This window comes from Aotus nancymaae, unplaced genomic scaffold, assembly GCF_030222135.1.
Source record: "Aotus nancymaae isolate 86718 unplaced genomic scaffold, 86718_ANA_hifiasm-v0.15.2.pri h1tg000041l, whole genome shotgun sequence".
Lineage (NCBI taxonomy): Eukaryota > Metazoa > Chordata > Mammalia > Primates > Aotidae > Aotus > Aotus nancymaae.
In genome coordinates, this window is record NW_026988455.1 from 11111541 (window position 1) to 11136194 (window position 24654).

Sequence of the window (24654 nt, forward strand, 5' to 3'; positions counted from 1 at the left end):
CTTGCTGGGTGTGGTGGCTCATGCCTGTAATCCCAGCACTTTGGGAGGCTGAGGCGGGTGGATCACTTAAGGTCAGCAATTCCAGACCAGCCTGGCCAACATGGTGAAACCCCGTCTCTACTAAAAATACAAAAATTGGCAGAGCATGGTGGCGCACACCTGTAATCCCAGCTACTCAGGAGGCTGAGGCACAAGAATCGCTTGAACCTGGGAGGTGGAGGTTGCAATGAGCTGAGATTGTGCCACTGTACTCCAACACGGGTGACAGGGTGAGACTCTGTCTCAAAAAGAAAAAATTCACATTCATGTTATTTCTCTACTTATTTCCATAAGTAGAGAAATAAAATGAAGAAGGCAAAAAGGGGAGCTGGATTGAGATTTTATGTCTGTAGTGTACCAGTATTCCATCCAGAGGCATCTGCAAAACAGTACTAGCCTTAGGTCACACATCTCACGTTTGTATACATTGAGTACAAAAATAAGACAGAGTACCTGAGGACTTGAGGCTGTGAGTTAGCAAAACAAAATTTGTCACCCTGTCTGTCCCTCTTTCTCCTAGTAGTCACAATATTTAAAATGTGGCTTCTTAGAACAATTTAAAATTTTACATATAGTTTCCCCAAATGGTTTCTTCAGACCTTGTAAGGGATCTGTGGAATATTCTGAGTTGTGTATGTCCCTTACAGTTTTTAGTTCAGTGATTTCATTATAATTAAAAATCTAAGATAAGTATATTTTGGATTTTCTGGATGCCAGCCTTGAAACTCAGTCATTTACATTTACTGCCCAAGTTCAGATTTGTTGTTTTGATTGTGTTGGCATTGGTTAATTTGTAACCTAAAGGGGTAATGTTACTTTGAAGTGCAGTTTTTCCTCATATGCAGGTCCACCAGCAAAGTCTCGAAGGTACATCTGTATGCTAGTTTAGATGAATTCAGTATTCTGACATAAATTTAAAGCGTTATGAGTGGAATTGGAGTTTTGTCCAAACAGATCTGCCTAAGCTTAAAGCTTATCTCTGGTTATTTAATGAATAATCTATTACATTTGCATTTCTGTTCTTTTTTGCTGATTGAGGACAGCGACAGTCCTCTTTTTTCCTGTTGGTTTATGGCTGCATGTTAAAAAGGTGGCACCATCATAGCAGATTGGAGGCATCTATCATTTTCTAGGTTCTCACCTGTGATGGAAATCTAGAGTTAGTGCTTTGTTTACTAGTTGTTGGAGTATGCTAGCACCTGCTGATAAATTTTCTTCAGGGTCTGTTAGATAATACCTGTTAAAAGTAAAGTCAGTTAAAAACACCTTTCCACTACTAGCATGAATTTGTAATATTTCTATGTTTGTGGTTTGTGTTTTAGATTAACTTCATCTACCTTGCCAAGAGCACAAAAAAAACCTTGCTAACTTTAACTTTGGTATGTGCAATTACATTCCTCCTTGTTTGCAGTGGAACATTTTTTCCATATAGCTCCAATCCTGCTAATCCGAAGCCAAAGAGAGTGTTTCTTCAGGTGAGCAGTTTTGCATGAGCTATTTGAGATGTGAAAAGGAAAGCCTTGTGTGTTTTGAGCTTCAGTAGTGAATCAGAAGCGCAACTGACTTTTCTGCTGTTGACCTGCTTAGTCATACTCACCGTTCTTGTGTGTGTGTGTAAGACAGTGAGAAGACTGACTGTCAAGAGGCATTCTTATCAGCTAAACATATATCTCCCAGCAGACTGAATTGGAAATGTTTGCTTGTTTTTATTACTATTCAAATTATAAAACTGCACCTATTTGGAAAAACAAGAGCAAATATATATATGATAGAATAATGAGTTTTTAGAAATATAGATTGTAAGAATGTCTACAGGCTGAATAAAAATCTAAACTATCAACTGGCAAAATAAAATTGGTATTTAAAAATACTAGTAAAATTAATCTTAAGTAACATTCAAAGTAATATGTGATAATGAAACTATAACTTAGGAAGGGATTAATAAAATGAGTTTTAGGACTTACTTTATTTTTTCTTTTTTTTTTTTTGAAATGGAGTGTTGTTCTGTTGCCCAGGCTGGAGTGCAGTGGCACGATCTTGGCTCACTGCAACCACTGCCTTCTGGGTTCAAGTGATTCTCCTGCCTCAGCCTCCCAAGTAGCTGGGATTACAGGTGCCCACCACTACACCTGGCTAATTTTTGAATTTTTAGTGGAGATGAGTTTCATCATGTTGGCCAGGGTGTTGTTGAACTCCTGACCTTGGGTGATCTGCCCACCTTGGCCCTCCTGGGTTCAAGTGATTCTCCTGCCTCAGCCTCCCAAGTGACTGGGATTACAGGTACCCACCACTACGCCTGGCTAATTTTTGAATTTTTAGTGGAGACTGGTTTCACCACGTTGGCCAGGGTGTTCTTGAACTCCTGACCTCAGGTGATCCGCCCACCTCGGCCTCCAAAAGTGCCTGGGATTACAGGTGTGAATCACCATGCCTGGCCAGTTTGAAGACTTATTTTAGATCTCAGATTCTTCGTCAGATTTTTTAGACCTGGTACTATAAAGCAGTAAGCCTCAATTCTAGTCATCTCTGTTAGAGGTCGTGGACTAGCCAAACAGAAATGCCAGAGAAATTATAACCTAGATCACTATTCAAGGACTTAAAAAATTAAAAATGCTTGAACTTACGAGATTTAGAAAAGGGTCCAAATAACAATTCCTTGTTATAACCCTGAAGGATTCTGTGATAAAATTTATGTGAGATTTTACGATTTGTAAAACCTTTAGTGAAGGACAAATTTTTTTTAGGAGGTTCAGTGTGTTTTTCATGATGTACTAGGTTGTATAATTATGTCAGTAATACTTAGGAAAAGCCGGATTTTTATTTTTAAAATGTCCTTTTCTGATTTGTGGGGTTCTCTTCCACCGTGCCAGAAGTTGGCAACCTTTTCCTGTAAAGGACAAGATAATATTTTGGGCTTTGTCAGCAATACAGTCTGTTGCAGTGACTCTATTTTACAGAGCGAAAGCAGCAAGAGAGTATACCTAAACGAATGAGTGTGGCCATGTTCAAATAACAGTTGGTATATAAAAACAGTTAGTGAGTCAGTGGATGGTTTGCTCTGTTGGCTGCAGTTTGCAGGTGCCTACCCTATGCAGTGTTTTCTTTCCTTTTTTCCCCCTGATTGATATGCTTCAGGCTGGTTTCTGCCGTGAATAAAGTTACTCCAAATGGAGCATGGCGCCTTTTTATAAAATTCTGCTAGGCACAAGGCTGTCATCTAGTGGTGAGCTGCAATTCCTTTTTTGTCTGCACGTTAATTAGCTTCATAAAATACTAAAGGGAAATGAGTGTGTATGTATATATGTGCTTAGAATGTTTTTGTTTTAAATTCTTATCTCAGAGGAGCTCTAGCATTCATGCCTTTTAAATCTGAAATAGGAAGTTTCAAAAAATTTTATAGGGAACCTAAATATATTTGGAAGATACAGCAAAGCAATCATCTATATATCCATCTTCCAGTTTATAAGAAAGAACCCTAGCAGTACATCAGAAACCCTGAGTGTCTCATTCACTTGCTCCATATCCACGTCATTTCTTGGTATTGTCATACTCTATTTTTGTGAGACTGTGGGTGTACTAGTTGAAATAGTTTTCTCACTAGTCTTTTTTTTTTTTTTTTCCAGCATATGACTAGAACATTTCATGACTTAGAAGGAAATGCAGTTAAACGGGACTCTGGAGTATGGATCAATGGGTTTGATTATACTGGAATGTCTCACATAACCCCTCACGTTCCTGAGATCAATGATAGCATCCGAGCTCACTGTGAGGAGAACGCACCTCTTTGTGGTTTTCCTTGGTATCTTCCAGTGCACTTTCTAATCAGGTTGGTTCATTATTTTTCTGCTTAAGTTGGAGATTAGTTTGTTCTCAAGTCTTGTCACCATATCAGTACTGTTATCATTTAAACTGTCATCCTTAATATACAAGTTCAGTGCTGTTTGTAGTGTTTTTTCTATCATTAGGGAATTTTTTTTTTTTTTTTTTTCCTTAAGTGGGATAAAGCACTCAGAGTAGTAGTTCTGCTTTTTCAAATTTAAAGTCTTTTTTCTAGAAACCTGAGTGCTTAGAAAAGGTGGCCCTTCTAACTAATATAATAGCCATTACGCATCTATCTCAAAAATTGTTTTCTCTGGGAAAATTTTATAGCTTGGCAGTGAAGGACTGGATGAGAAGAAATAGGATGGGTGGTAGAATCAATATCACCTAGGTTACTCCTTTGTTCTTAATATTGGGAAGCTTTTATTGCAAAATAATCTGAGTTTTTGGGAGTTGGCATTGCTTATCATGTCTGTCAGTTTATTTCATACTCCAAAATGTGTTCATACATGCTGAACACTGAGTTACAGATAGCCATCGACTAATAAAGCACCCTAAATATTGAAGCTATCTTTCCAAATAGGAAAAACTGGTATCTTCCTGCCCCAGAAGTTTCTCCAAGAAATCCTGCTCATTTCCGACTCATATCCAAAGAACAGACACCTTGGGATTCTATAAAATTGACTTTTGAAGCAACAGGTAAGTCATATAGCAGTTTTTTCTTCCCTCCTTTACTTCTTAAACTTGTTAATAAGTGGCATGTTTGTTTCTCCCTCAGATATATCACAGTATCCAGCAACTTAGGAAGAGGTTATGTTTCTAAAATCAATTTAAGCTGGTTATGACTTCTTAACAAAAATTTAATAGGCCAGGCATGGTGGCTCATGCTTGCTACTCCGATTGACTTCTTTCACTTAAAGCATGCATTTAAGGGATCCTCCATATCTTTTTGTGACTTGACAGGTCATTTCTTTTTACTGCTGAATTGTGTAGATAGATGTACAGCAGTTCTTCGTATTTGAATAAAGCTGCTATAAACAGTCCTGGGCAAGCTTTTGAATTCATTTGGGTATATGCTTAGGAGTGTGATTGCAGGATTTTATATATGGTAAGCCTATGTTTAGCTTTGTAAGAACTGCCAAACTGTTATTTCCGTTGACTAATTTCTCTGTTCTTTTGCCCTTACCACACTGTCATGATCACTGTAGTTATATAGTAAGTTTTGAAGTTGGGTAATATCAGTCTTGCAACTTTTCTTCTCTAGTATTTTGTTTTGTCTTTTGCCTTTCCATGTAAATTTTAGAATGTTTGTCAATGTTCACAAAATAACTTGTTGGGGTTCTGATTGGGATTGTATCGAATCTATAGATTAAGTTGGGAAGAAATGACATTTAACAATAATGACTTTTCCTATCCATGTTGGAATATCTCTCTATTTATTTTTATCTTGTTTGATTTCTTTAATCAGTTTTGTATTTTCCTTATGTGATTCTTGTATATATTGTTAGATTTATTTTTAAGTAGTTATTTTTGGGGGTGCTAATGTATTAATAAATGGTATTGTTCATTGATGGTATATAGGCAAGCAACTGACTTTCATATTATTAACCTTGTATCTTGCAACCTTGCTATAATGACTTATTAGATCTAGGAGAGGTTTTTTATTTTGGTTGATTCTTTTAAGATTTTCTAAATAGACGATCTTATCTGCAGTTTTATTTCTTCCTTCCTAATATCTGTAACTTTTATTTCCACTTCTAGTTTGATTTTGAAAAGGTGTCATGAGAGGGATCATCTTTGCCTTGTTCCTGATATGTGCATGCTTCTACTTTCTTACCACTGAGTGTGTTGTTAGTTATACATTTTTTGGTAGATGTTTTTTATGAGGGTGAGGAAATTCCCTTTATTCCTAGTTGATTTTTCTACTTTAGCCTTTTGATGTAATAGATGACATAATTGATTTTCAGGTGTTGGACTGCTTTGCATACCTGAGATAAATCCCATTTGGTCATGGTGTATAAAACTTTTTATACATCGTTGATTTCATTTGCTAATATGTTGTTGAGGATTTTTGTATCTGTGTTCATGAGAGATACTGGTTTATAGTTTTCCTGTATTGTTGTTGTCTAGTTTTGGTATTAGGATAATGCTGGACTCATAGAATGGGTTAAGAAGTATTCATTCTGCTTCTGTCTTCTGAAAGGCATTGGAGAGAATTAGTATATTTTCTTCCTTAAATGTTTGGTAGAATTCACTCACGAACCCCTATAGGCTTGGTAAGTTCTTTTTCTGTGTTGGAAGGTTATTAAGTATTGATTCACTGTCTGATAGATACAGGCCTGTTCAGGTTGTCTGTTTCTTATGGTGTGAACTTTGGCAGATTGTGTCTTTTAAAGAATTGGTTCATTTTATCTACGTTATCAAATTTGTAGGAATATAATTTGTCTATAGTCTTCCTTAATTATCCTTTTAATGTTCATGGGATCTATAGTGATGTGCCCTCTTTTCATTTCTGATATTAGGAATTTACGTCTTTTCTCTTTTTCTCTGCCTGGCTGAAGGCTTATGAATTTTATTGATCTTTTCTAAGAACTAGCTTTTGATTATAGTTGTTTTTCTCTGTTGAGTTGTTCTAGTTGTTTACTTTGGATTTAATTTGTTCTTCCTTTTTCAGTTTATTAAGGTGGAACCTTAGATTATTGATTTTAAATCATCTTTTCTAATATATGCATTCATTGCTATAAGTTTCCTTCTAAGTACTGTTTATGTTCCATGCCACAAATTTTAAGTTGAATTTTAATTTTAATTTAGTTTCAAGTATTTTAAGTTTTTTTTCTTGAGACTTCTTTTTTGACCCATTTGTTATGTAGAAGTGTATTCTTTAATCTCCAAATAATTTGATTTTCCAGCTATTTTTCTGATAATTGATTTCTGGTTTAATTTCATTGTGGTCTGAGAGCATACTTTGAATTCTATTCTAATCTGTTAAGGTGCGCTTTATGATAGAGGAGGTAGTCTCTCTTGATGATTGTTCCATGTGAGCTTGAAAAGAATGTGCATACTGCTGTTGTTGGAAGAAGGCTTTATGAATGTCACTTAGATCCAATCAATTAATGATGTTGTTCAGTTCAGTAGATTTTTACATCTGCCTCTTGGATTTTTCAGTGATGGAGAGGTATTGAAGTCTCTGGCTGTAATTGTGAATTTGTCTTTGTCTTTCAGTTGTATGAGTTTGCCAACTATTTTGATACTTTGTTGTTAGGTTCATAAAAATTAAAGATTGTTATGTCTTGTTAGGTGCATACAAATTACAGATTGTTATGTCTTCTCAGAGAATTAACCCTTTATCATTATGTATTGCCCCTCTTTATCCCTGCTAATTTTCCTTGCTCTAAAAGTCTGCTTTGTCTAAAATTAATATAGCTCTCCCACTTTCTTTTGAGTAGTGTTAGCATGGTGTAATGTTCTCCATCCGTTGACTCTTAATCTATGTGTCTTCATAGTTAAAATGGGTTTCCTGTAGACAACACATAGTGGGGTCTCATTTTTTGATCCACTCTGACACTCGGTCTTTTTTTTTTTTCTTTTTGAGGTTTCAATATTCAAGTTTTTTTTAAGTGATGTTAATTACAGCATTTGAAGGAGAGGATCTAATTCCACACAAAATGGAAGACTCTAAAATGTACCCATTAAACTGCTAAAATACAAATTGAGTGGTGAGAATACAACAGAAGTCCAATTTAGATGCTGAGTGTTGTCATTATGTGATTACAATCACCCAGACTCTTCTAAACTTATAGCTGTAGCTCCTGGAAGCTATTTCACACTCTGGTACGAGGGTGAAAAACAAAAACAAAAACAAAAACACAAGAAAGAATAAGTCCTGAATTATTGGCTTCATCACATCCCTCCTCTCCACCCCAAAATAGTACAAAAGAAACAGTGACCACACCCTGCAGACCTTCTGGTGTGAAAGAGGTGATGATGAACTGGGGTGGGAACAGGTCATGAAGATCTATCTAAAAAAGTCCCATTCAGGTGAGTTTGTACACACTATCAAGCAGCAAGCCTCTCATCGTTAGGGTTAGGAAACCAAGGTTCGATTCTCAGGAAATCACAGTTTCATTCATTTACTCAATATGGATTTACAAAGTGCCTACATATTATCAGCTTCCACTTGCAGCCATTTCTAGATAAAAAAGAGACCTGGCATCTCAAAGGGGCCACCAAGTTCTTCCAAGTCTACCACTGAAAGGACCTTTTTTGGAAATGGGTTTCTTCTGTACCTCTGAAAGGGTAACATCTTAAAGCTGAATCATCTTTAACCTGAAGGTCTAACATATTTAGCAATACTTGCATCCCAGACATGCAACATTAAAAGATACACTCAATTCTGAAGGTAGTTATGCTGCAAAATAGTTCCAAATTAAACAATTGTACATTATTCATTTATGCTTGAAATTCCAGTCCTAGACCAAACTTGTGGCCACCAGCATTGATATTCTTGCCATCCAGAAGAGCTGACAGTGTCAGTTTGATAGCTGGCTTTAGGGTCTGAGTGTATCCTAAATCTATCAGGCTGGAGTTGTTCACTTTAGCCAAGAAGCAGGCGTCAGGGTCAGTCTGATACTTAGCTGCTATTCTCAAGCATGTTACTGTTGCCTGTTCTCCAGGCGAGGCTGACAGTGGTTGCCAACTTCTTGTTCACCTTCTGGTAAATAGAGCTCCCAAACTCTGTCCCGTCATTCACATTAGTGTGAAGCTGCAATTCATCAGTCTTGTAGCCAACTGCAAAGTTGCTCTGGGTCACTTAGGACTTTGCAGTCTCAAAATTCGTCTGGTAGCCGGCCAGCCAGCCCTTGTAACCCAGCCCCAGAGCACCTCGGATGGAAGGACCAGCAATGTCGAAATCCATGTCGCACCCAGGTTAATGTGCTCCCACTTGTACCCTGTCTTGATTTTAGCATTTTTTTTCCCCCAGTGTTAGGTGAGAAGGATGAATTGAAAGTCAGCTTCAGTCCACGTCCCAGCTGATCTTCCATGGTAATCTCGGTGCCTAGTGTATTATCAGTGTACCATTTCTCTGGAAATGTCAGGCTGTACTCAGTCCATCTGTACTTGGTTTCCAGACCACCCATCACTTTGGTGTTCTCAGTGTTGGCTGAGCCTGAGCCTGTCAATTCCAATCCATTCTCAGATTTTGTTTTCAAATCAAGCTTTATTAAGCCAAATCAATAGCCCTTGGTGAAAGCATCCCAGCCGTCTTCTCGGAGGTGGTGTCGATGATAGGCTTGGTGGCGGCTATGGTGAGGCCTGACACTCTGTCTTTTAATTTGTATGTTTAGACACTGACATTCTAAGTGATTATTAATATAGTTGAATCAATAGCTACCATATTTGTTAACTATTTTCTGTTTGTTGACCTTGTTCTTTGTTCCTGTTTTTGTCTTCCACTCTTTTTTGCCTTTAGTAATTTTAATTGGACATTTTATATGATTTGGTTTTCTCTCCTTTCTTAGCATGTCAATTATACTACTTTTTTTAAATCTTTTTTTAGTGGTTGCCCTGTAGTTTGCAATACACATTTATAACTATGCAAGCCCACTTTTAAATAATAGTATTCTGCATCACAGGGAGTATGAATAACTTGTAGCAACAAAACAATCCTAATTTCTCCCTCATATCTCTTGTAGTATTGCTAGCATTTATCTCACTTATACAGAAGCGTGTATACACATGTGCGGTATGTACACACAACACACACATATAAGTAATACATAACTACATACATTGTTGCTATTATTTTGAAAAACCGTTATCTGTTAGATCAATTAAGAATAGGAAAAGTGAGTTTTTATTTTACCTTATTCCCTCTCTAGTGTGCTTTCTTTTGTTATGTAAATCTGAGTTTCTGACCTGTATTGCCTTCTCAGGTTTTAATTGGGCATTGTGTATTGTTTTCTTTTCTTCTATTCTTAACATGTCAATTATACTTACTTTAGTGGTTGCTACAGAGCTTACAGTAAGTCTGCTTTCTTTCTTTTTTTTTTTTGACTTTCACCATTTTTTAAAAATTATACTTTAGTTCTGGCGTACATGTGCAGAATGTGCAGGTTTGTTACATAGGTACACACGTGCCATGGTACTTTGCTGCATCCATCCCCTGTCATCTACATTAGGTATTTCTCCTAATGCTATCCCTCCCATAGCCCCCGACCTCCCTGCTAACCCTCCCTTAGCCCTCTGCCCCCGACAGGCCCCTGTGTGTGATGTGCCCCTCCCTGTGTCCATGTGTTCTCATTGTTCAACACCCACTTATGAGTGAGAACATGCGGTATTTGGTTTTCTGTTCTTTTGTCAGTTTGCTGAGGATGATGTTTCCAGCTTCATCTATGACTCTGCAAAGGACATGAACTCATTCTTTTTCATGGCTGCATAGCATTCCATGGTGTATATGTGCCACATTTTCTTTATCCAGTCTGACATTGATGACATTTGGGTTGGTTCCAAATCTTTGCTGTTTTGAATAGTGCTTCAGTAAACATACATATGCATGTGTCTTTATAATAGAACGATTTATAATCCTTTGGGTATATACCCAGTAATGGGATTCCTGGGTCAAATGGAATTTCTATTTCTAGATCCTTGAGGAATTGCCACACTGTCTTCCACAATGGTTGAACTAATTTACACTCGACTAACAGTGTAAAAGTGTTCCTATTTATTCACATCTTCTCTAGCATCTGTTCTCTCTTGATTTTTTAATGATCGCCATTCTAACTGGCATGAGATGGTATCTCATTGTGGTTTTGATTTGCATTTATCTAATGACCAGTGCATTTATCTAAGCATTTATCTAATGACCAGTGATGACCATTTTTTCATATGTTTGTTGGCTGCATAAATGTCTTCTTTTGAGAAGTGTCTGTTCATATCCTTCACCTACTGTTTGATGGGGTTGGTTGTTTTTTTCTTGTAAATTTATTTAAGTTCTTTGTAGATGCTGGATATTTGCCCTTGGTCAGATGGTAGATTACCAAAGTTTTTTCACATTCTTTTGGTTGCCAGTTCACTCTAATGATTGTTTCTTTTGCCGTGTAGGAGCTCTTTAGTTTAATTAGATCCCATTTGTCAATTTTGGCTTTTGTTGCCATTGCTTTTGGTGTTTTACTCATGAAGCCCTTGCCCATGCCTATGTCCTGAATGGCATTGCCTAGGTTTTCTTCTAGAGTTTTTATAGTTTTAGGTCTTATGTTTAAATCTTTAATCCATCCTGAGTTATTTTTTTGTATAAAATGTAAGGAAGGGATCCAGTTTCAGCTTTTTGCATATGGCTAGCCAGTTTTCCCAGCACCATTTATGAAATAGGGAATCTTTCCCCTATTGCTTGTTTTCATCAGGTTTGTTGAGGATCAGATGGTTGTAGATGTGTGGTATTATTTCTGAGGCCTCTGTTCTGTTCCATTGGTCTATATCTTTGTTTTGGTACCAGTACTGTGCTGTTTTGACTACTGTAGCCTTGTAGTATAGTTTGAAATCAGGTAGTGTGATGCCTCCAGCTTTGGTTTTTTGTGTTTTTTTTTTGTTGTTGTTGTTGTTGCTTAGGATTGTCTTGACTATGCAGGCTCTTTTTTGGTTTCATATGAAATTTAAGGTGTTTTTTTCCCCCCAGTTCTGTGAAGAAAGTCAATGGTAGCTTGATGGGGATAGCATTGAATGTATAAATTATTTTGGACAGTATTCCCATTTTCACGCTATTGATTCTTCCTAACCATGAGCATGGAATGTTTTCCCATTTGTTTGTGTCCTCTGTTATTTCCTTGAGCAGTGGTTTGTAGTTCTCCTTGAAGACATTCTTCACATCCCTTGTTAGTTGTATGCATAGGTATTTTATTCTCTTTGTAGCAATTGTGAATGGGAGTTCATTCATGATTTGGGTCTCTGTCTGTCTGTTACTGGTGTATACAAATGCTTGTGATTTTTGCACATTGATTTTGTATCCTGAGACTTTGCTGAAGTTGCTTATCAGCTTAAAGAGATTTGGGGCTGAGATGATGGGGTCTCCTAAATAGACTGTCATGTCATCTGCAGATAGAGACAATTTGATTTCCTCTTTTCCTAACTGGGTACCCTTTTCTTGCCTTATTGCCTTGGCCAGAACTTCCAATACTGTGTTGAATAGGAGTGGTGAGAGAGGGCATCCTTGTCTTTTGCCAGTTTTCAAAGGGAATGCTTCCAGTTTTTGCCCATTCAGTATGATATTGGCTGTGGGTTTGTCATAAATAGCTCTTACTATTTTGAGATATCTAGTTTGCCAAAGTTTTCTCACATTATGTTCGTTGCTGGTTCACTCTAATGATAGTTTCTTTTGCTGTGCAGAATCTCTTTAGTTTAATTAGGTCCCATTTGTCAATTTTGGCTTTGTTGCCATTGCTTTTGGTGTTTTACTCATGAAGTCCTTGCCCATGCCTGTGTCCTGAATGGTATTGCCTAGGTTTTCTTCTAGGGTTTGTATGGTTTTATGTGTTATGTTTAAATCTTTAATCCATCTTGAGTTAATTTTTGTATAAGGTATAAGGAATGTATCCATTTTCAGCTATACCTAGTTTATTGAGACCTTTTAGCACAAAGGGCTGTTGAATTTTGTTGAAGGCCTTCTCTGCGTCTGTTGAGATAATCATGTGGTTTTTGTCTTTGGTTCTGTTTATGTGATGGATTACACTTACTGATTTGCTTATGTTGAACCAGTCTTGCATCCCAGGGATGAAGCTGACTGGATTGTGATGGATAAGCTTTTTGATATGCTGTTGTATTTGGTTTGCCAGTATTTTATTGAGGATTTTTGCATCAAAGTTCATTGTGGATATTGGCCTGAAATTTCCTTTTTTAGTGTGTCTCTGCCAGGTTTTGGAATCAGGATGATGTTGGTCTCATAAAATGAGTTAGGGAGATTCCCGCTTTTTGTATTGTTTGGAATAGCTTCAGAAGGAATGGTACCAGCTCCTCTTTGTTCCTCTGGTTGAATTCAGTTGTGAACCCATCTGGTCCTCCACGTGTTTTGATTGGTACCCTATTAATTGCTGCCTCAACTTCAGACCTTGTTATTGGTCTATTCAGGGATTCAGCTTCTTCCTGGTTTAGTCTTGGGATGGTGTAAATGTCCAGGAATTTATCCATTTTTTCTAGATTATCTGGTTTATTTGCATAGAGATGTTTATAGTATTCTCTGATGGTAGTTTGTATTTCTGTGGGATTGGTGGTAATATCCCCTTTATCATTTTTTATTGCAACTATTTGATTCTTCTCTCTTCATTAGTCTGGCTAGTGGTCTATTTATTTTGTTGAACTTTTCAGAAAACCAGCTCCTAGACTTGTTGATTTTTTTGAAGGGTTCTTTGTGTCTCTGTTTCCTTCAGTTCTGCTCTGATCTTAGTTCTTTCTTGTCTTCTGCTTGGTTTTGAATTTGTTGTGGCTCCTCTAGTTCGTTTTTTTTTTTTTTTTTTTTTTGAGATGGCATTTCACTCTTGTTGCCCAGGCTGGAGTGCCATGGTGTGGTCTCGGCTCACTGCAACCTCCACCTCCTAGGTTTGACCGATTCTCCTGCCTCAGCCTCCTGAGTAGCTGAGATTACAGGCATGTGCCACCATGCCTGGCTAATTTTGTATTATTAGTAGAGATGGGGTTTCTCCATGTTGGTCAGGCTGGTCTGCTCCTCTAGTTCTTTTAATCGTGATGTTAGGGTGTCGATTTTAGATCTTTTCTCCTTTCTCTTGTGGGCATTTAGTGCTATAAATTTCCCCCTACACACTGCTTTAAATGTGTCCCAGAGATTCTGGTACGTTGTGTCTTCATTCTCATTGGTTTCAAAGAACATCTTTATTTTTGCTGTCATTTCATTATTTATCCAGTAGTCATTCAGGAGCAGGTTGTTTAGTTTCCATGTAGTTGTGTGGTTTTGAGTGAGTTTCTTAATCCTGAATTCTAATTTGATTGCACTGTGGTTGCACTGTGGTCTGAGAGACTGCTATAATTTCCTTTTTTTTTTGCATTTGCTGAGGAGTGTTTTCCTTCCAATTATGTGGTCGATTTTAGAATAAGTGTGATGTGGCGCTGAGAAGAATGTACATTCTGTGGATTTGGGGTGGAGAGTTCTGTAGATGTTTATTTGGTCCGCTTGGTCCACATCTGAGTTCAATTCCTGGATATCCTTGTTAATTTTTTGTCTCATTGATCTGTCTAATATTGACAGCGGGATGTTAAAGTCTCCTCCTATTATTGTGTGGGAGTCTAAGTCTCTTTGTAGATCTTTAAGAACTTGCTTTATGTATCTGGGTGCTCCTGTATTGGGTGCATATATATTTAGGATAGTTAACTCTTCTTGTTGCATTGATCCCTTTACCATTATGTAATGCCCTTTTTTGTCTCTTTTGGTCTTTGTTGGTTTAAAGTATGTTTTATCAGAGACTAGGATTGCGACCCTTGCTTTTTTTTGCTTTCCATTTGCTTGATAAGTCTTCCTCCATTCCTTTATTTTGAGCCTGTGTGTGTCTTTGCATGTGAAATGGGTCTCCTGATTACAGCACACTGATGGGTCTTGACTCTTTATCCAAAGTTTGCTTTCAAATAACACTGTACTGCTTCGTGGTAGTGCAGATACCTTATAATATTCTCAGTTCATCCTCCCTGGGCTTCTATAAAATTGACCTTTTAAACAATAGGTAAGTCATATGACCATCTTTTTTTCCTGATCCTTCACTTCTTAAACTTTTTAATAAGTTGCATGTGGTTTTTCTTACTGTCAAGTTTAGGTCTTAAATTGACCAGCAATTTAGGAGCCTTATATTGTTTCTCAAAGAAGTTGAGACTGGTTACAGTTTCTAAGAAGATTTACTGGAAAACTTTTAGTGTCAAATATTGGTTCATTGTCACACAGATCCATGATAGCGTTTGGCCTGGCATTGTAACTTTATCTTTTTTGGTATGTATTATTCCCTTTTATATCTTTAAAACTAGTAGTTAGCTCTTCCAGTTTCTCAACTCATGTTTTGGCCTGTAAATCTTCTTTCTAGGATATTCTTTATGATGCTGCCAGTGTATCTTTGAAATACAGATTTCATTATGTCACTTCCCTATTAAAAAAAACTTTTAATAGATTTACTATTGCCTGGAGAGTAAGTTCAAATTCTTTGGCAAAGCATGTTAGGTCTTCAGTAGTCTGGACTTTGTGTATATTTCAGGATTTTTTTCAGCACTCCCCTTGCGCTGCATAGCCACATCCAACCCTTATTTGTGTCCTTTACGCACTCTTACTTCTGGTGTGAGTGATGCTGTCTTGGTACTACCTTCTACCCAGACTCTATCTTTCTCTTCTTGGCAAAATATGAAGATTTCTCTGTCCTTCCTCTCCCATCATTTCCAACTAAATGAGCAATTGCCATCCTTCCACTTTTTCCTCCCTTTGTATATATCTGTTGTAGCACTGACCAACTTGCATCATGACTATTTAGTTTATGTCTTTGTTTTCCTTTAGAATTTAAGGGAGGCACACATGAATGGGTTTTCATTTATCTCTGTATTCTTGGTATCCAGTATAATCCCCCAGCACTTGATGGGCACTCAAGATGTGTTGAATTGTTAAATTTAGCAATTGTTTTAAAGCAGTCTGCTTGGGCTTAGTAGGGAGACAGATGCTTGAGAAAAGAGGAGGAGAAATGTCAAGACATACGACATTTCTCATGTTCAAAGCGGTAAAGAGTTTGCTTGTGAGGTGTTTTAAAAAGTGAGCAGACCAGGATGGTCTCTCCCTTTCTAATGTATTTTGGGAAGTACAATGGTTATTTTATGTGTCAACTTGGCTAGACCACAGCACCCAGATATTTGGTCAAATGCTATCCTAGATGTTTCTGTGAAAGTATTTTCTGGGTAAGATTAACATGCAAGTAAATGGACTTCTAGTAAAGCGGATTGTCCTCCATAATGTAAGTGAGCCTCATCCTGTCAATGAAGGCCTTAAGATAAAGACTGACCTTCCCCAAGGAGAGAGAATGGGGAATTCTGCCAGCCACCTGCCTTCAGACTCATACTGCAACTTTTTCCTGGGTCTCCGGCTTGCCTGCCTATCCTGCAAATTTTTGAACTTGCCAGCCTCCACAATCATGTAAGCCAGTTCCTTAAAATAAATTCTCTCTCTCATTTGTCTCTGCACACATGCTGCTGGTTTCTCTGGAGAATGCTAATATAGGAAGCTAACTTCAACTGTTCCTACAACTGTTCACTATGTACTTTTTTTTCTGAGCACTCCTCACCTAGTAGAAAGTTGTTTGGGACTCTCATGAGTAAAAAGTATTTCAAATAGCACTTTTCCCTTGCCTACTTTATTTTTTACAAGGCCTAATTTATATATAGTGAAATTTAAAGATCTTACATAGTTCAATTAGTTTTGGTAAAAGTAGATATATACCCATGTAACCCTTATCTCTATGAAGATATAAAACATTTCCATAACCCTACAAAGCTCCTTTATGACATTTCTAGTCAATCTCCCTGACTTTCAGAAACAACCACTCTGATTTGTACATTCACAGATTAGTTTGGCTTGTTCTTGAATTTCATATAAATGGAATCATCCAGTATAGTCAGCTCTCTGCATCTGTGGATTCCACATCCAGAGATTCCACCAACTGTGGATTGAAAATACTCATTAAAAACCCAGATAATAACAGTACAACAGCCCAGGCACAGTGTCTCACGCCTGTAATCCCAGCACTTTGGGAGGCCGAAGGGGGGTGGATCACTTGAGGTCAGGAGTTCGAGACCAGCCTGGCCAACATGATGAAACCCCGTCTCTACTAAAAATACAAAATATTAGCTGGGCATGGTGGCAGGCACCTATAATCCCAGCTACCCAGGAGGCTGAGGCAGGAGAATCTCTTGAACCTAGGAGGCAGAGGTTGCAGTGAGTTGAGATTGTGCCACTGCATGCCAGCCTTGGTGACTCTGTCTCAAAACAAACAAATAATAAAAATAAAAAAGCAATATAGCATAGCAACTATTTACATAGCATTTATGTTATGTTAGGTATTATAAGTAATACTGAGGCAATTTAAAATATAGGGGAGGACATGCATAGGTCATACACAAATATTGTGCCTTTTTGTATAAAGGACTTGAATATACATAGATTTTGGTTTCTGCGGGGGATCCTGGAACCAGTTCCCCACAGAGACCAAGGGATAACTGTTGTGTTCTGGGTTATTAAGCAGAAGGTGTTTGGGATTTAGCTATATTGTTGAGTATCAGCATTTTGTTCCCTTATGTTGCTGAGTAGTAGTTATTGCATGAAGATACTGTGGTTTATTCTCCTTCCGATAGACACTTGGGCTATTTCCAGTTGCTGTAGTTGTTTTTCATCTCATAATTTCTAATGGATGTTTAGTAGTATCTCTTGCATTTCTTTGATAATTAATGGGTAGAACACTTTTTCAGGTGTTCATTGGCTATTCATTTATCTTGCTTTGTTTCTTCATGTCTCTCCCTCAACCTTTTTTTTTTGAAAGCGGCTTTTCCTCTGTCATCCAAGCTGGAGTACAGTGTCACAGTCATGGCCAGCTTTAGCCTTGACCTCTTGGACTCATTCCACCTCGGCCCCCCAAGTAACTGGGACCACAGGTGTGTACCACCATGGTGATAATTTTTTGAAGTTTTTTGTAGAGACAGGATCCCACTATGTTGCCCAGGCTGGTCTCAAACTCCTGGGCTCATGCTGTCCTCTCGCCTTTGCCTCCCAAAGTGCTGTAATTACAGGCATGAACCACTGCACCCAGCTCTCTTCCCTTTTTAAAATGTCATGGGCAGGGCGTGGTGGCTCACATCTGTAATCCCAGCACTTTGCAGGGCCGAGGTGGGCAGATCCCTTGAGGTCAGGAGTTCAAGACCAGCCTGGCCAACATGGTGAAACCTTATCTCTACCAAAAATATAAAAAATTAGCTGGGTGTGGTGACACACACCTGTAATCGGAGCTACTTGGGAGGCTGAGGCAGGAGAATCACTTGAACCCGGGAGGTGGAGGTTGCAGTGAGCCGACATTGTGCCATTGTATGCCAGTCTGGGTGACAGCAAGACTCTGTCTCAAAAAAAAAAATTGTTTCTTCTTGACTTATAAAGGTTTGTATATTCCAGATAAAAATCCTTCATCTGATATGTATGTCATGAAGATTTTCTTACCATTCATTTTTTTTTAATGTTGTCTTTTAATGTCGAGAAGTTTTAAATTTCTCTGAAGTCCAGTGTATCATTGTTTTCTTTCAGGATCAGTGCTTTTTATGTCCTCTCTCAAAAAAATCATTGCCTACCTAGTGGTCACAAAGACGGATTCTTGTGTTTCTTCCTAGAAGCTTTACAGCTTTAACTTTTATGTTTAGGCCTCTGATCCACCTTGAATTAATTTTTGTGTATGGTGTGAGGTGTAGGGGTCAAGGCTTTTTTAAATCCAGTTTTCCTAGCATCATTATTTGAAAAGACTTTCCCCATTGAATTACTTTGGTGCCCTGGTCAGAAATCATTTAACCATATACGTGTGGGTCTATTTGTATATCAGTTATTATACTTTTAATTTAGAAGCTTTATAGTATTTTCATGATTGAAAGAGCTAAGCTCCTTTGTAGGTTTTGTTTTTCAGTATTTTCCTTGCTGCTGTTGCTTTTGTTTATCTTCCTTGCTGTTTTCTTTCTCATGTGAACATCAGTAATAACTTACCTAATTCCAATTTAAAGCTTATTGCTTATTGGTATTTTTGGAGTATCATAATAAATTTATAAATTACCTTTAGGAGAACTGATAATGATGTTGAGTCATCCTATCAATGATCTGGGAATGACTTTTCCTTTGTTCATATCTATTTTTATGTCTTTCAGGGATTTTCCTCCTATAGTCCCAGGACTTTGGGAAGCTGAGGTGGGCAGATTGCTTGAGCCTGGGAGTTAGAGACCAGCCTGGGCAACATAGTGAGACCCCATCTCTACAGAAAAAAAATTAGGTGTGCTTGTACACATTTGTAGTCCCAGCTGCTTGGGAGGCTGAGGTGGGAGAATCACTTGGGCCTAGGAGTTTGAGGTTGCAGTGAGCTATGATTGTGCTCCAGTACTCCAGGCTGGGCAACAGAGTGAAACCCTGAGAGATATTTCTTATCTAGATTTTGTTGCTATTTCTAATTGAGGGCATTTCTCTACCATTATATCCTCTGATTATTTTTTGTATGTATGAAGGCAGTTGATTTCCATATGTCAATTTTAGATCCTACTATCTCACTGAATCTTGTAGTTTTTGTTCGTTTAACCATTGATATCCTAGGGTTCTCCAAATATACCAGGGATTCCCAAACTTTTTCTCTAAAGGACCAGTGTATTAGTCTGTTTTCATGCTGCTGATAAAGGCATACCTGAGACTGGGCAATTTACAGAAGAAAGAGGTTTATTGGACTTACAGTTCCACATGGATGGGGAGGCCTCACAATCATAGTGGAAGGTGAAAGGCAAGGAGGAGCAAGTCATGTCTTATATGGATGGCAGCAGGCAAAGAGCGCTTGTGCAGGGAAACTCCCATTTTTAAAACCATCAGATCTTGTGAGACTCATTAACGATCACAAGAACAGCATGGGAAAGACCTACCCCCAAGATTAAACCATCTCCCACCATGTTCCTCCCACCACATGTGGGAACTGTGGAAGTTACAATTCAAGATGAGATTTGGGTGGGAACACATAGCCAAACCATATGAGCCAGGTAGTAAATAATTTAGGCCTTGCCTTGGTAACATTCTTTTGTGTTTTTTTTTCCTCTCTTTTTTTTGTTTACCACCCATTAAAAATGTAGAAACTATTTCTAGCTTGAGGGCCATACAAAAATAGATCTCAGGTGTAGTTTATTGACTACTGCATATCATCTGCAAATATAGTTTTATTTCTTTTCTACCAATTTTTATGCCTCTAATTGATTGTTCAATTGATTAATAATTCTAGCACAGATATAATAGGCATCTTTGTCTTGTTTTTGATATTAGTGCAAAGGTCTCTAGTGTTTTCCTCATATATAAGATCCTAGCCTTAGGACTAAGGTACACATTTTTAAAAATCGTTTTCAGCAAGCATTCATCAGTTGTCATCTTGTTGAATTTTAAAACTCAGAATGAGTGTTTAATTTTGAGAAAGGCCTTTTAAGCATCTATAAAGGCAATCAGGAATTTTCTTCATTGTGTCTTTTTTTATGGCCTGTTGTTTTCTTAATGGGATGTTGGCTTTTGTTTGCTGATGTTACTAGGAAATTTTGCATTAATATTCACGGATGATACTGGTCTGCTTTTTTCTTTGTACTCTATTATTTTTTGTATGTATGAAGGCAGTTGATTTATAAAAACAATTTTCCTTCATTTTCAGTACCTTTTGAACAGTTTATAGAGCATTGGGGCTATTTGGTTGGGAAGTTGCCTTGAATTCCTCTGTGAAACACCATCAAGGCCTGGTGCTTTTATGTGGGGCAGTTCCTTAATAACTCTTTCTAGGGACAGTGGTCTGTTTAAGCTTTATATCTTTAATGTGCTTGGTTTTGGTAATCTATATTTTCCTAGAAAAGTACTGATTTCTTTTGGGTTTTCAAATTTATTAGTATAGAGGCCTGCAAAATAGTCATATGATTTTACAAATCTCTTCTGTTTAGATTATTTTTCTTTTTATTTATCTTTTTGTGTATTTGTATTTTCTCTGTTGTGCTCTCCTTCCCCCACTACTCCTTTCTTAATATAGCTAGTGATTGTCATATTTTGTTAATTTAGAAAAAAAGCAAACTTCTGGTTTGTTTTTTTTTTAATTGTACTTTAAGTTCTGGGGTACATGTGTAGATCTTGCAGGATTGTTGCATAGGTACACACATGCCATGGTGGTTTGCTGTCTCCATCTCCCCATCACCTACATCAGGCATTTCTCCCAATGTTATCCTTCCCCAGCCTTTCCACCTACTGCTGTCCCTCCCCTAGCCCCCAGCCCTCCAACAGACCCCAGTGTGTGACATCCCCCTCCCTGTGCCCATGTGTTCTCACTGTTCAACACCCGCCTATGAATGAGAACATGTGGTGTTTGGTTTTCCGTTCTTGTCTCAGTTTGCTGAGACTGATGGTTTCCAGATTCATCCATGTACCCAACAAAGGACATGAACTCATCCTTTTTTATGGCTGCATAGTATTCCATGGTGTATATGTGCCATATTTTCTTTGTCCAGTCTATCATTGATGGGCATTTGGGCATTCCAGGTCTTTGCTATTGTAAACAGTGCTGCAACGAACATAGTGTGCATGTGTCTTTATAATAGAACGATTTATAATCCTTTGGGTATATACTCAGTAATGGGATTGCTGGGTCAAATGGAATTTCTATTTCTAGGTCCTTGAGAAATCGCCACACTGTCTTCCACAATGGTTGAACTAATTACACTCCCACCAACAGTGTAAAAGCATTCCTGTTTCTTCACATCTTCTCTAGCATCTGTTGTCTCTTGATTTTTTAATGATCACTATTCTAATTGGCATGAGATGGTATCTCAATGTGGTTTTGATTTGCATTTCTCTAATAACCAGTGATGATGAGCATTTTTTCATATGTTTGTTGGCCTTATAAATGTCCTCTTTTGAAAAGTGTCTGTTCATATCTTTTGCCCACTTTGGAATGTTTTTTTTTTTTTCTTGTAAATCTGCTTTAGTTCTTTGTAGATTCTGGATATTAGCCCTTTGTCAGATGGGTAGATTGCAAAAATTCTTTCCCATTCTGTTGGTTGCCAGTTCACTCTGATGATTGTTTCTTTTGCTGTGCAGAAACTCTTAAGTTTAATTAGATCCCGTTTGTCAGTTTTGGCTTTTGTTGCCATTGCATTTGGTGTTTTACTCATGAAGCCCTTGCCCATGCCTATGTCCTGAATGGTATTGCCTAGGTTTTCTTCTCGAATTTTATGGTTTTAGGTCTTATGTTTAAATCTTTAATCCATCCTGAGTTAATTTTTGTATAAGATGTAAGGAAGGGATCCAGTTTCGGCTTCTATATATGGCTTGCCTGTTTTCCCAGCACCGTTTATGGAATAGGGAATCCTTTCCCCATTGCTTGTTTTTGTCAGGTTTGTTGAAGATCAGATGGTTGTAGATGTCTGGCGTTACTTCTGAGGCCTCTGTTCTGTTCCATTGGTCTGTATCTTTGTTTTGGTACCAGTACCATGCTGTTTTGATTACTGTAGCCTTGTAGTATAGTTTGAAGTCAGGTCGCGTGATGCCTCCAGCTTCATTCTTTTTGCTTAGGATTGTCTTGGCTACGCAGGCTCTCTTTTGGTTTCATATGAAGTTTAAAGTGGTTTTTTCCCAGTTCTGTCAAGAAGGTCAGTGGTAGCTTGATGGGGATAGCATTGAATCTATAAATTACTTTGGGCAGTATGGCCATTTTCATGATACTGATTCTTCCTAACCTTGAGCATGGAATGTTTTTCCATTTGTTTGTTTCCTCTCTTATTTTCTTGAGCAGTGTGGTTTGTAGTTCTCCTTGAAGAGGTCCTTTACATCCTTTGTTAGTTGTATTCCTAGGTATTTTATTCTTTTTGTAGCAATTGTGAATGGGAGTTTGCTCATCATTTGGCTCTCTATTTGTCTGTTATTGGTGTGTAGGAATGCTTGTCATTTCTGCACATTGATTTTGTATGCTGAGACTTTGCTGAAGTTGCTTACCAGTTTCAGGAGATTTTGGGCTGAGACGATGGGGTTTTCTAAATAAACAATCATGTCATCTGCAGAGAGACAATTTGACTTCCTCTTTTCCTAATTGAGTATGCTTTATTTCTTTTTCTTGCCTGATTGCTCTGGCTAGAACTTCCAATACTATATTGAATAGGAGTGGTGAGAGATGGCACCCTTGTCTAGTGCCAGTTTTCAAAGGGAATGCTTCCAGTTTTTGCCCATTCAGTATGATATTGGCTGTAGGTTTGTCATAAATAGCTCTTATTATTTTGATATACATTTAATTGATACCTAGTTTATTAAGAGTTTTTAGCATAAAGGCCTGTTGAATTTTGTTGAAGGCGTTCTCTGAATCTATTGAGATAATCGTGGCTTTTGTCTTTGGTTCTGTTTATGTTATGGATTGTGTTTATAGATTTGCGCATGTTGAACCTGCCTTGCATCCCCGGGATGAAGCCTACTTGATTGTGATAGATAAGCTTTTTGATGTGCTGTTACATTTGGTTTGCCAGTATTTTGTTGAAGACTTTTGCGTCGATGTTCATCATGGATATTGGCCTGAAGTTTTTTTTTTTAGTTGTGTCTCTGTCAGGTTTTGGTATCAGGATGATGTTGGTCTCATAAAATGACTTAGGGAGGATTCCCTCTTTTTGTATTGTTTGGAATAGTTTCAGAAGGAATAGTACCAGCTTCTCTTTGTATGTCTGGTAGAATTCAGCTGTAAACCTGTCTGGACCAGGACTTTTTTGGTTGGTAGGCTATTAATTGCTGCCTCAACATCAGCCCTTGTTATTGGTCTATTCAGGGATTCAACTTCTTCCTGGTTTAGTCTTGGGAGGGTGTAAGTGTCCAGGAATTTATCAATTTCTTCCAGGTTTACTGGTTTATGAGCATAGAGTTGTTTGTAGTAATCTCTGATGGTAGTTTGTATTTCTGAGGAATCGGTGGTGATATCCTCTTTATCTTTTTTTTTTTTTTTTTTTGCATCTATTCTTTTTTTTTTGACAGAGTTTCGCTCTTGTTACCCAGGCTGGAGTGCAATGGCGCGATCTCGGCTCACCACAACCTCCGCCTCCTGGATTCAGGCAATTCTCCTGCCTCAGCCTCCTGAGTAGCTGGGATTACAGGCACGCGCCACCATACCCAGCTAATTTTTGTATTTTTAGTAGAGACGGGGTTTCACCATGTTTACCAGGATGGTCTCGATCTCTTGACCTCGTGATCCACCTGCCTTGGCCTCCTAAAGTGCTGGGATTACAGGAGTGAGCCACCACGCCTGGCCTCTCTCTCTCTTTTATTAGTCTGGCTAGTGGTCTATTTTGTTGATCTTTTCAAACAAACCAGCTCCTGGATTGATTTTTTTGAAGGGTTTTTTGTGTCTGTATCTCCTTTAGTTATGCTCTGATCTTATTTCTTGTTGTCTCCTAGCTTTTGAGTTTTTTTGATCTTGCTCCTCTCCTCTAGCTCTTTAAATTTTGATGATAGGGTGTCGATTTTAGATCTTTTCTCACTTCTCATGTGGGCATTTATTGCTATAAATTTCCCTCTAGACACTTCTTTAAATGTGTCCCAGAGATTCTGGTATGATGTGTCTTCATTCTCATTGGTTTCAAAGAACATCTTTATTTTTGCCCTCATTTCATTGTTTATCCAGTCGTCATTCAGGAGCAACAAACTTCTATTTTTTAAAATTAGATCTGTTTATGTTCTGTATTTCATTGATTTTTGATTTCATCTTTAGTACTTCCTTCCTTTTGGTTACTCTATTGTTCTTTTTTACCCAAGTCATTTTCAAGGATTTATTTCACTGAAAATAGATAGGTATTTTTGATTTGGGATCTCCCTGGTCACTCAGGCTGGAGTGCAGTTGTGCAGTCATGGCTCACTGCAGCATCAAACTCATGGGCTCCAAGTGATCCTCCTATCAGCCTCTGGAGTGGCTGGGACTACAGGTGTATGCCACCACACCTGGCTAATTTTTTTTAATTTCATGTTTTTATTTTTATTTTTTTTTTTGAGATGGATTTTCACTCTTG

General features: G+C 37.9%; 1 protein-coding gene and 1 pseudogene across 3 annotated transcripts in view; one reads left to right on the top strand and one right to left on the bottom strand.

The window, feature by feature from the left end:
• ERMP1 (endoplasmic reticulum metallopeptidase 1) overlaps nt 1-24654 on the top strand; it is a 77515-nt gene that overhangs the window by 27682 nt on the left and 25179 nt on the right. For all 3 annotated transcript variants that reach the window (XR_010336980.1, XR_010336981.1, XM_012454534.2), the window contains exons 11-13: nt 1362-1514; nt 3663-3865; nt 4442-4557. Coding sequence is in view for 1 of the 3 variants with exons in the window: in XM_012454534.2 (XP_012309957.2) it covers nt 1362-1514; nt 3663-3865; nt 4442-4557 (472 nt within the window). In the remaining 2 variants the exon portion in view is untranslated. The remainder of the gene's footprint in view (nt 1-1361; nt 1515-3662; nt 3866-4441; nt 4558-24654) is intronic.
• Nucleotides 5976-8785, bottom strand: LOC105718676 (voltage-dependent anion-selective channel protein 1-like; annotated as a pseudogene).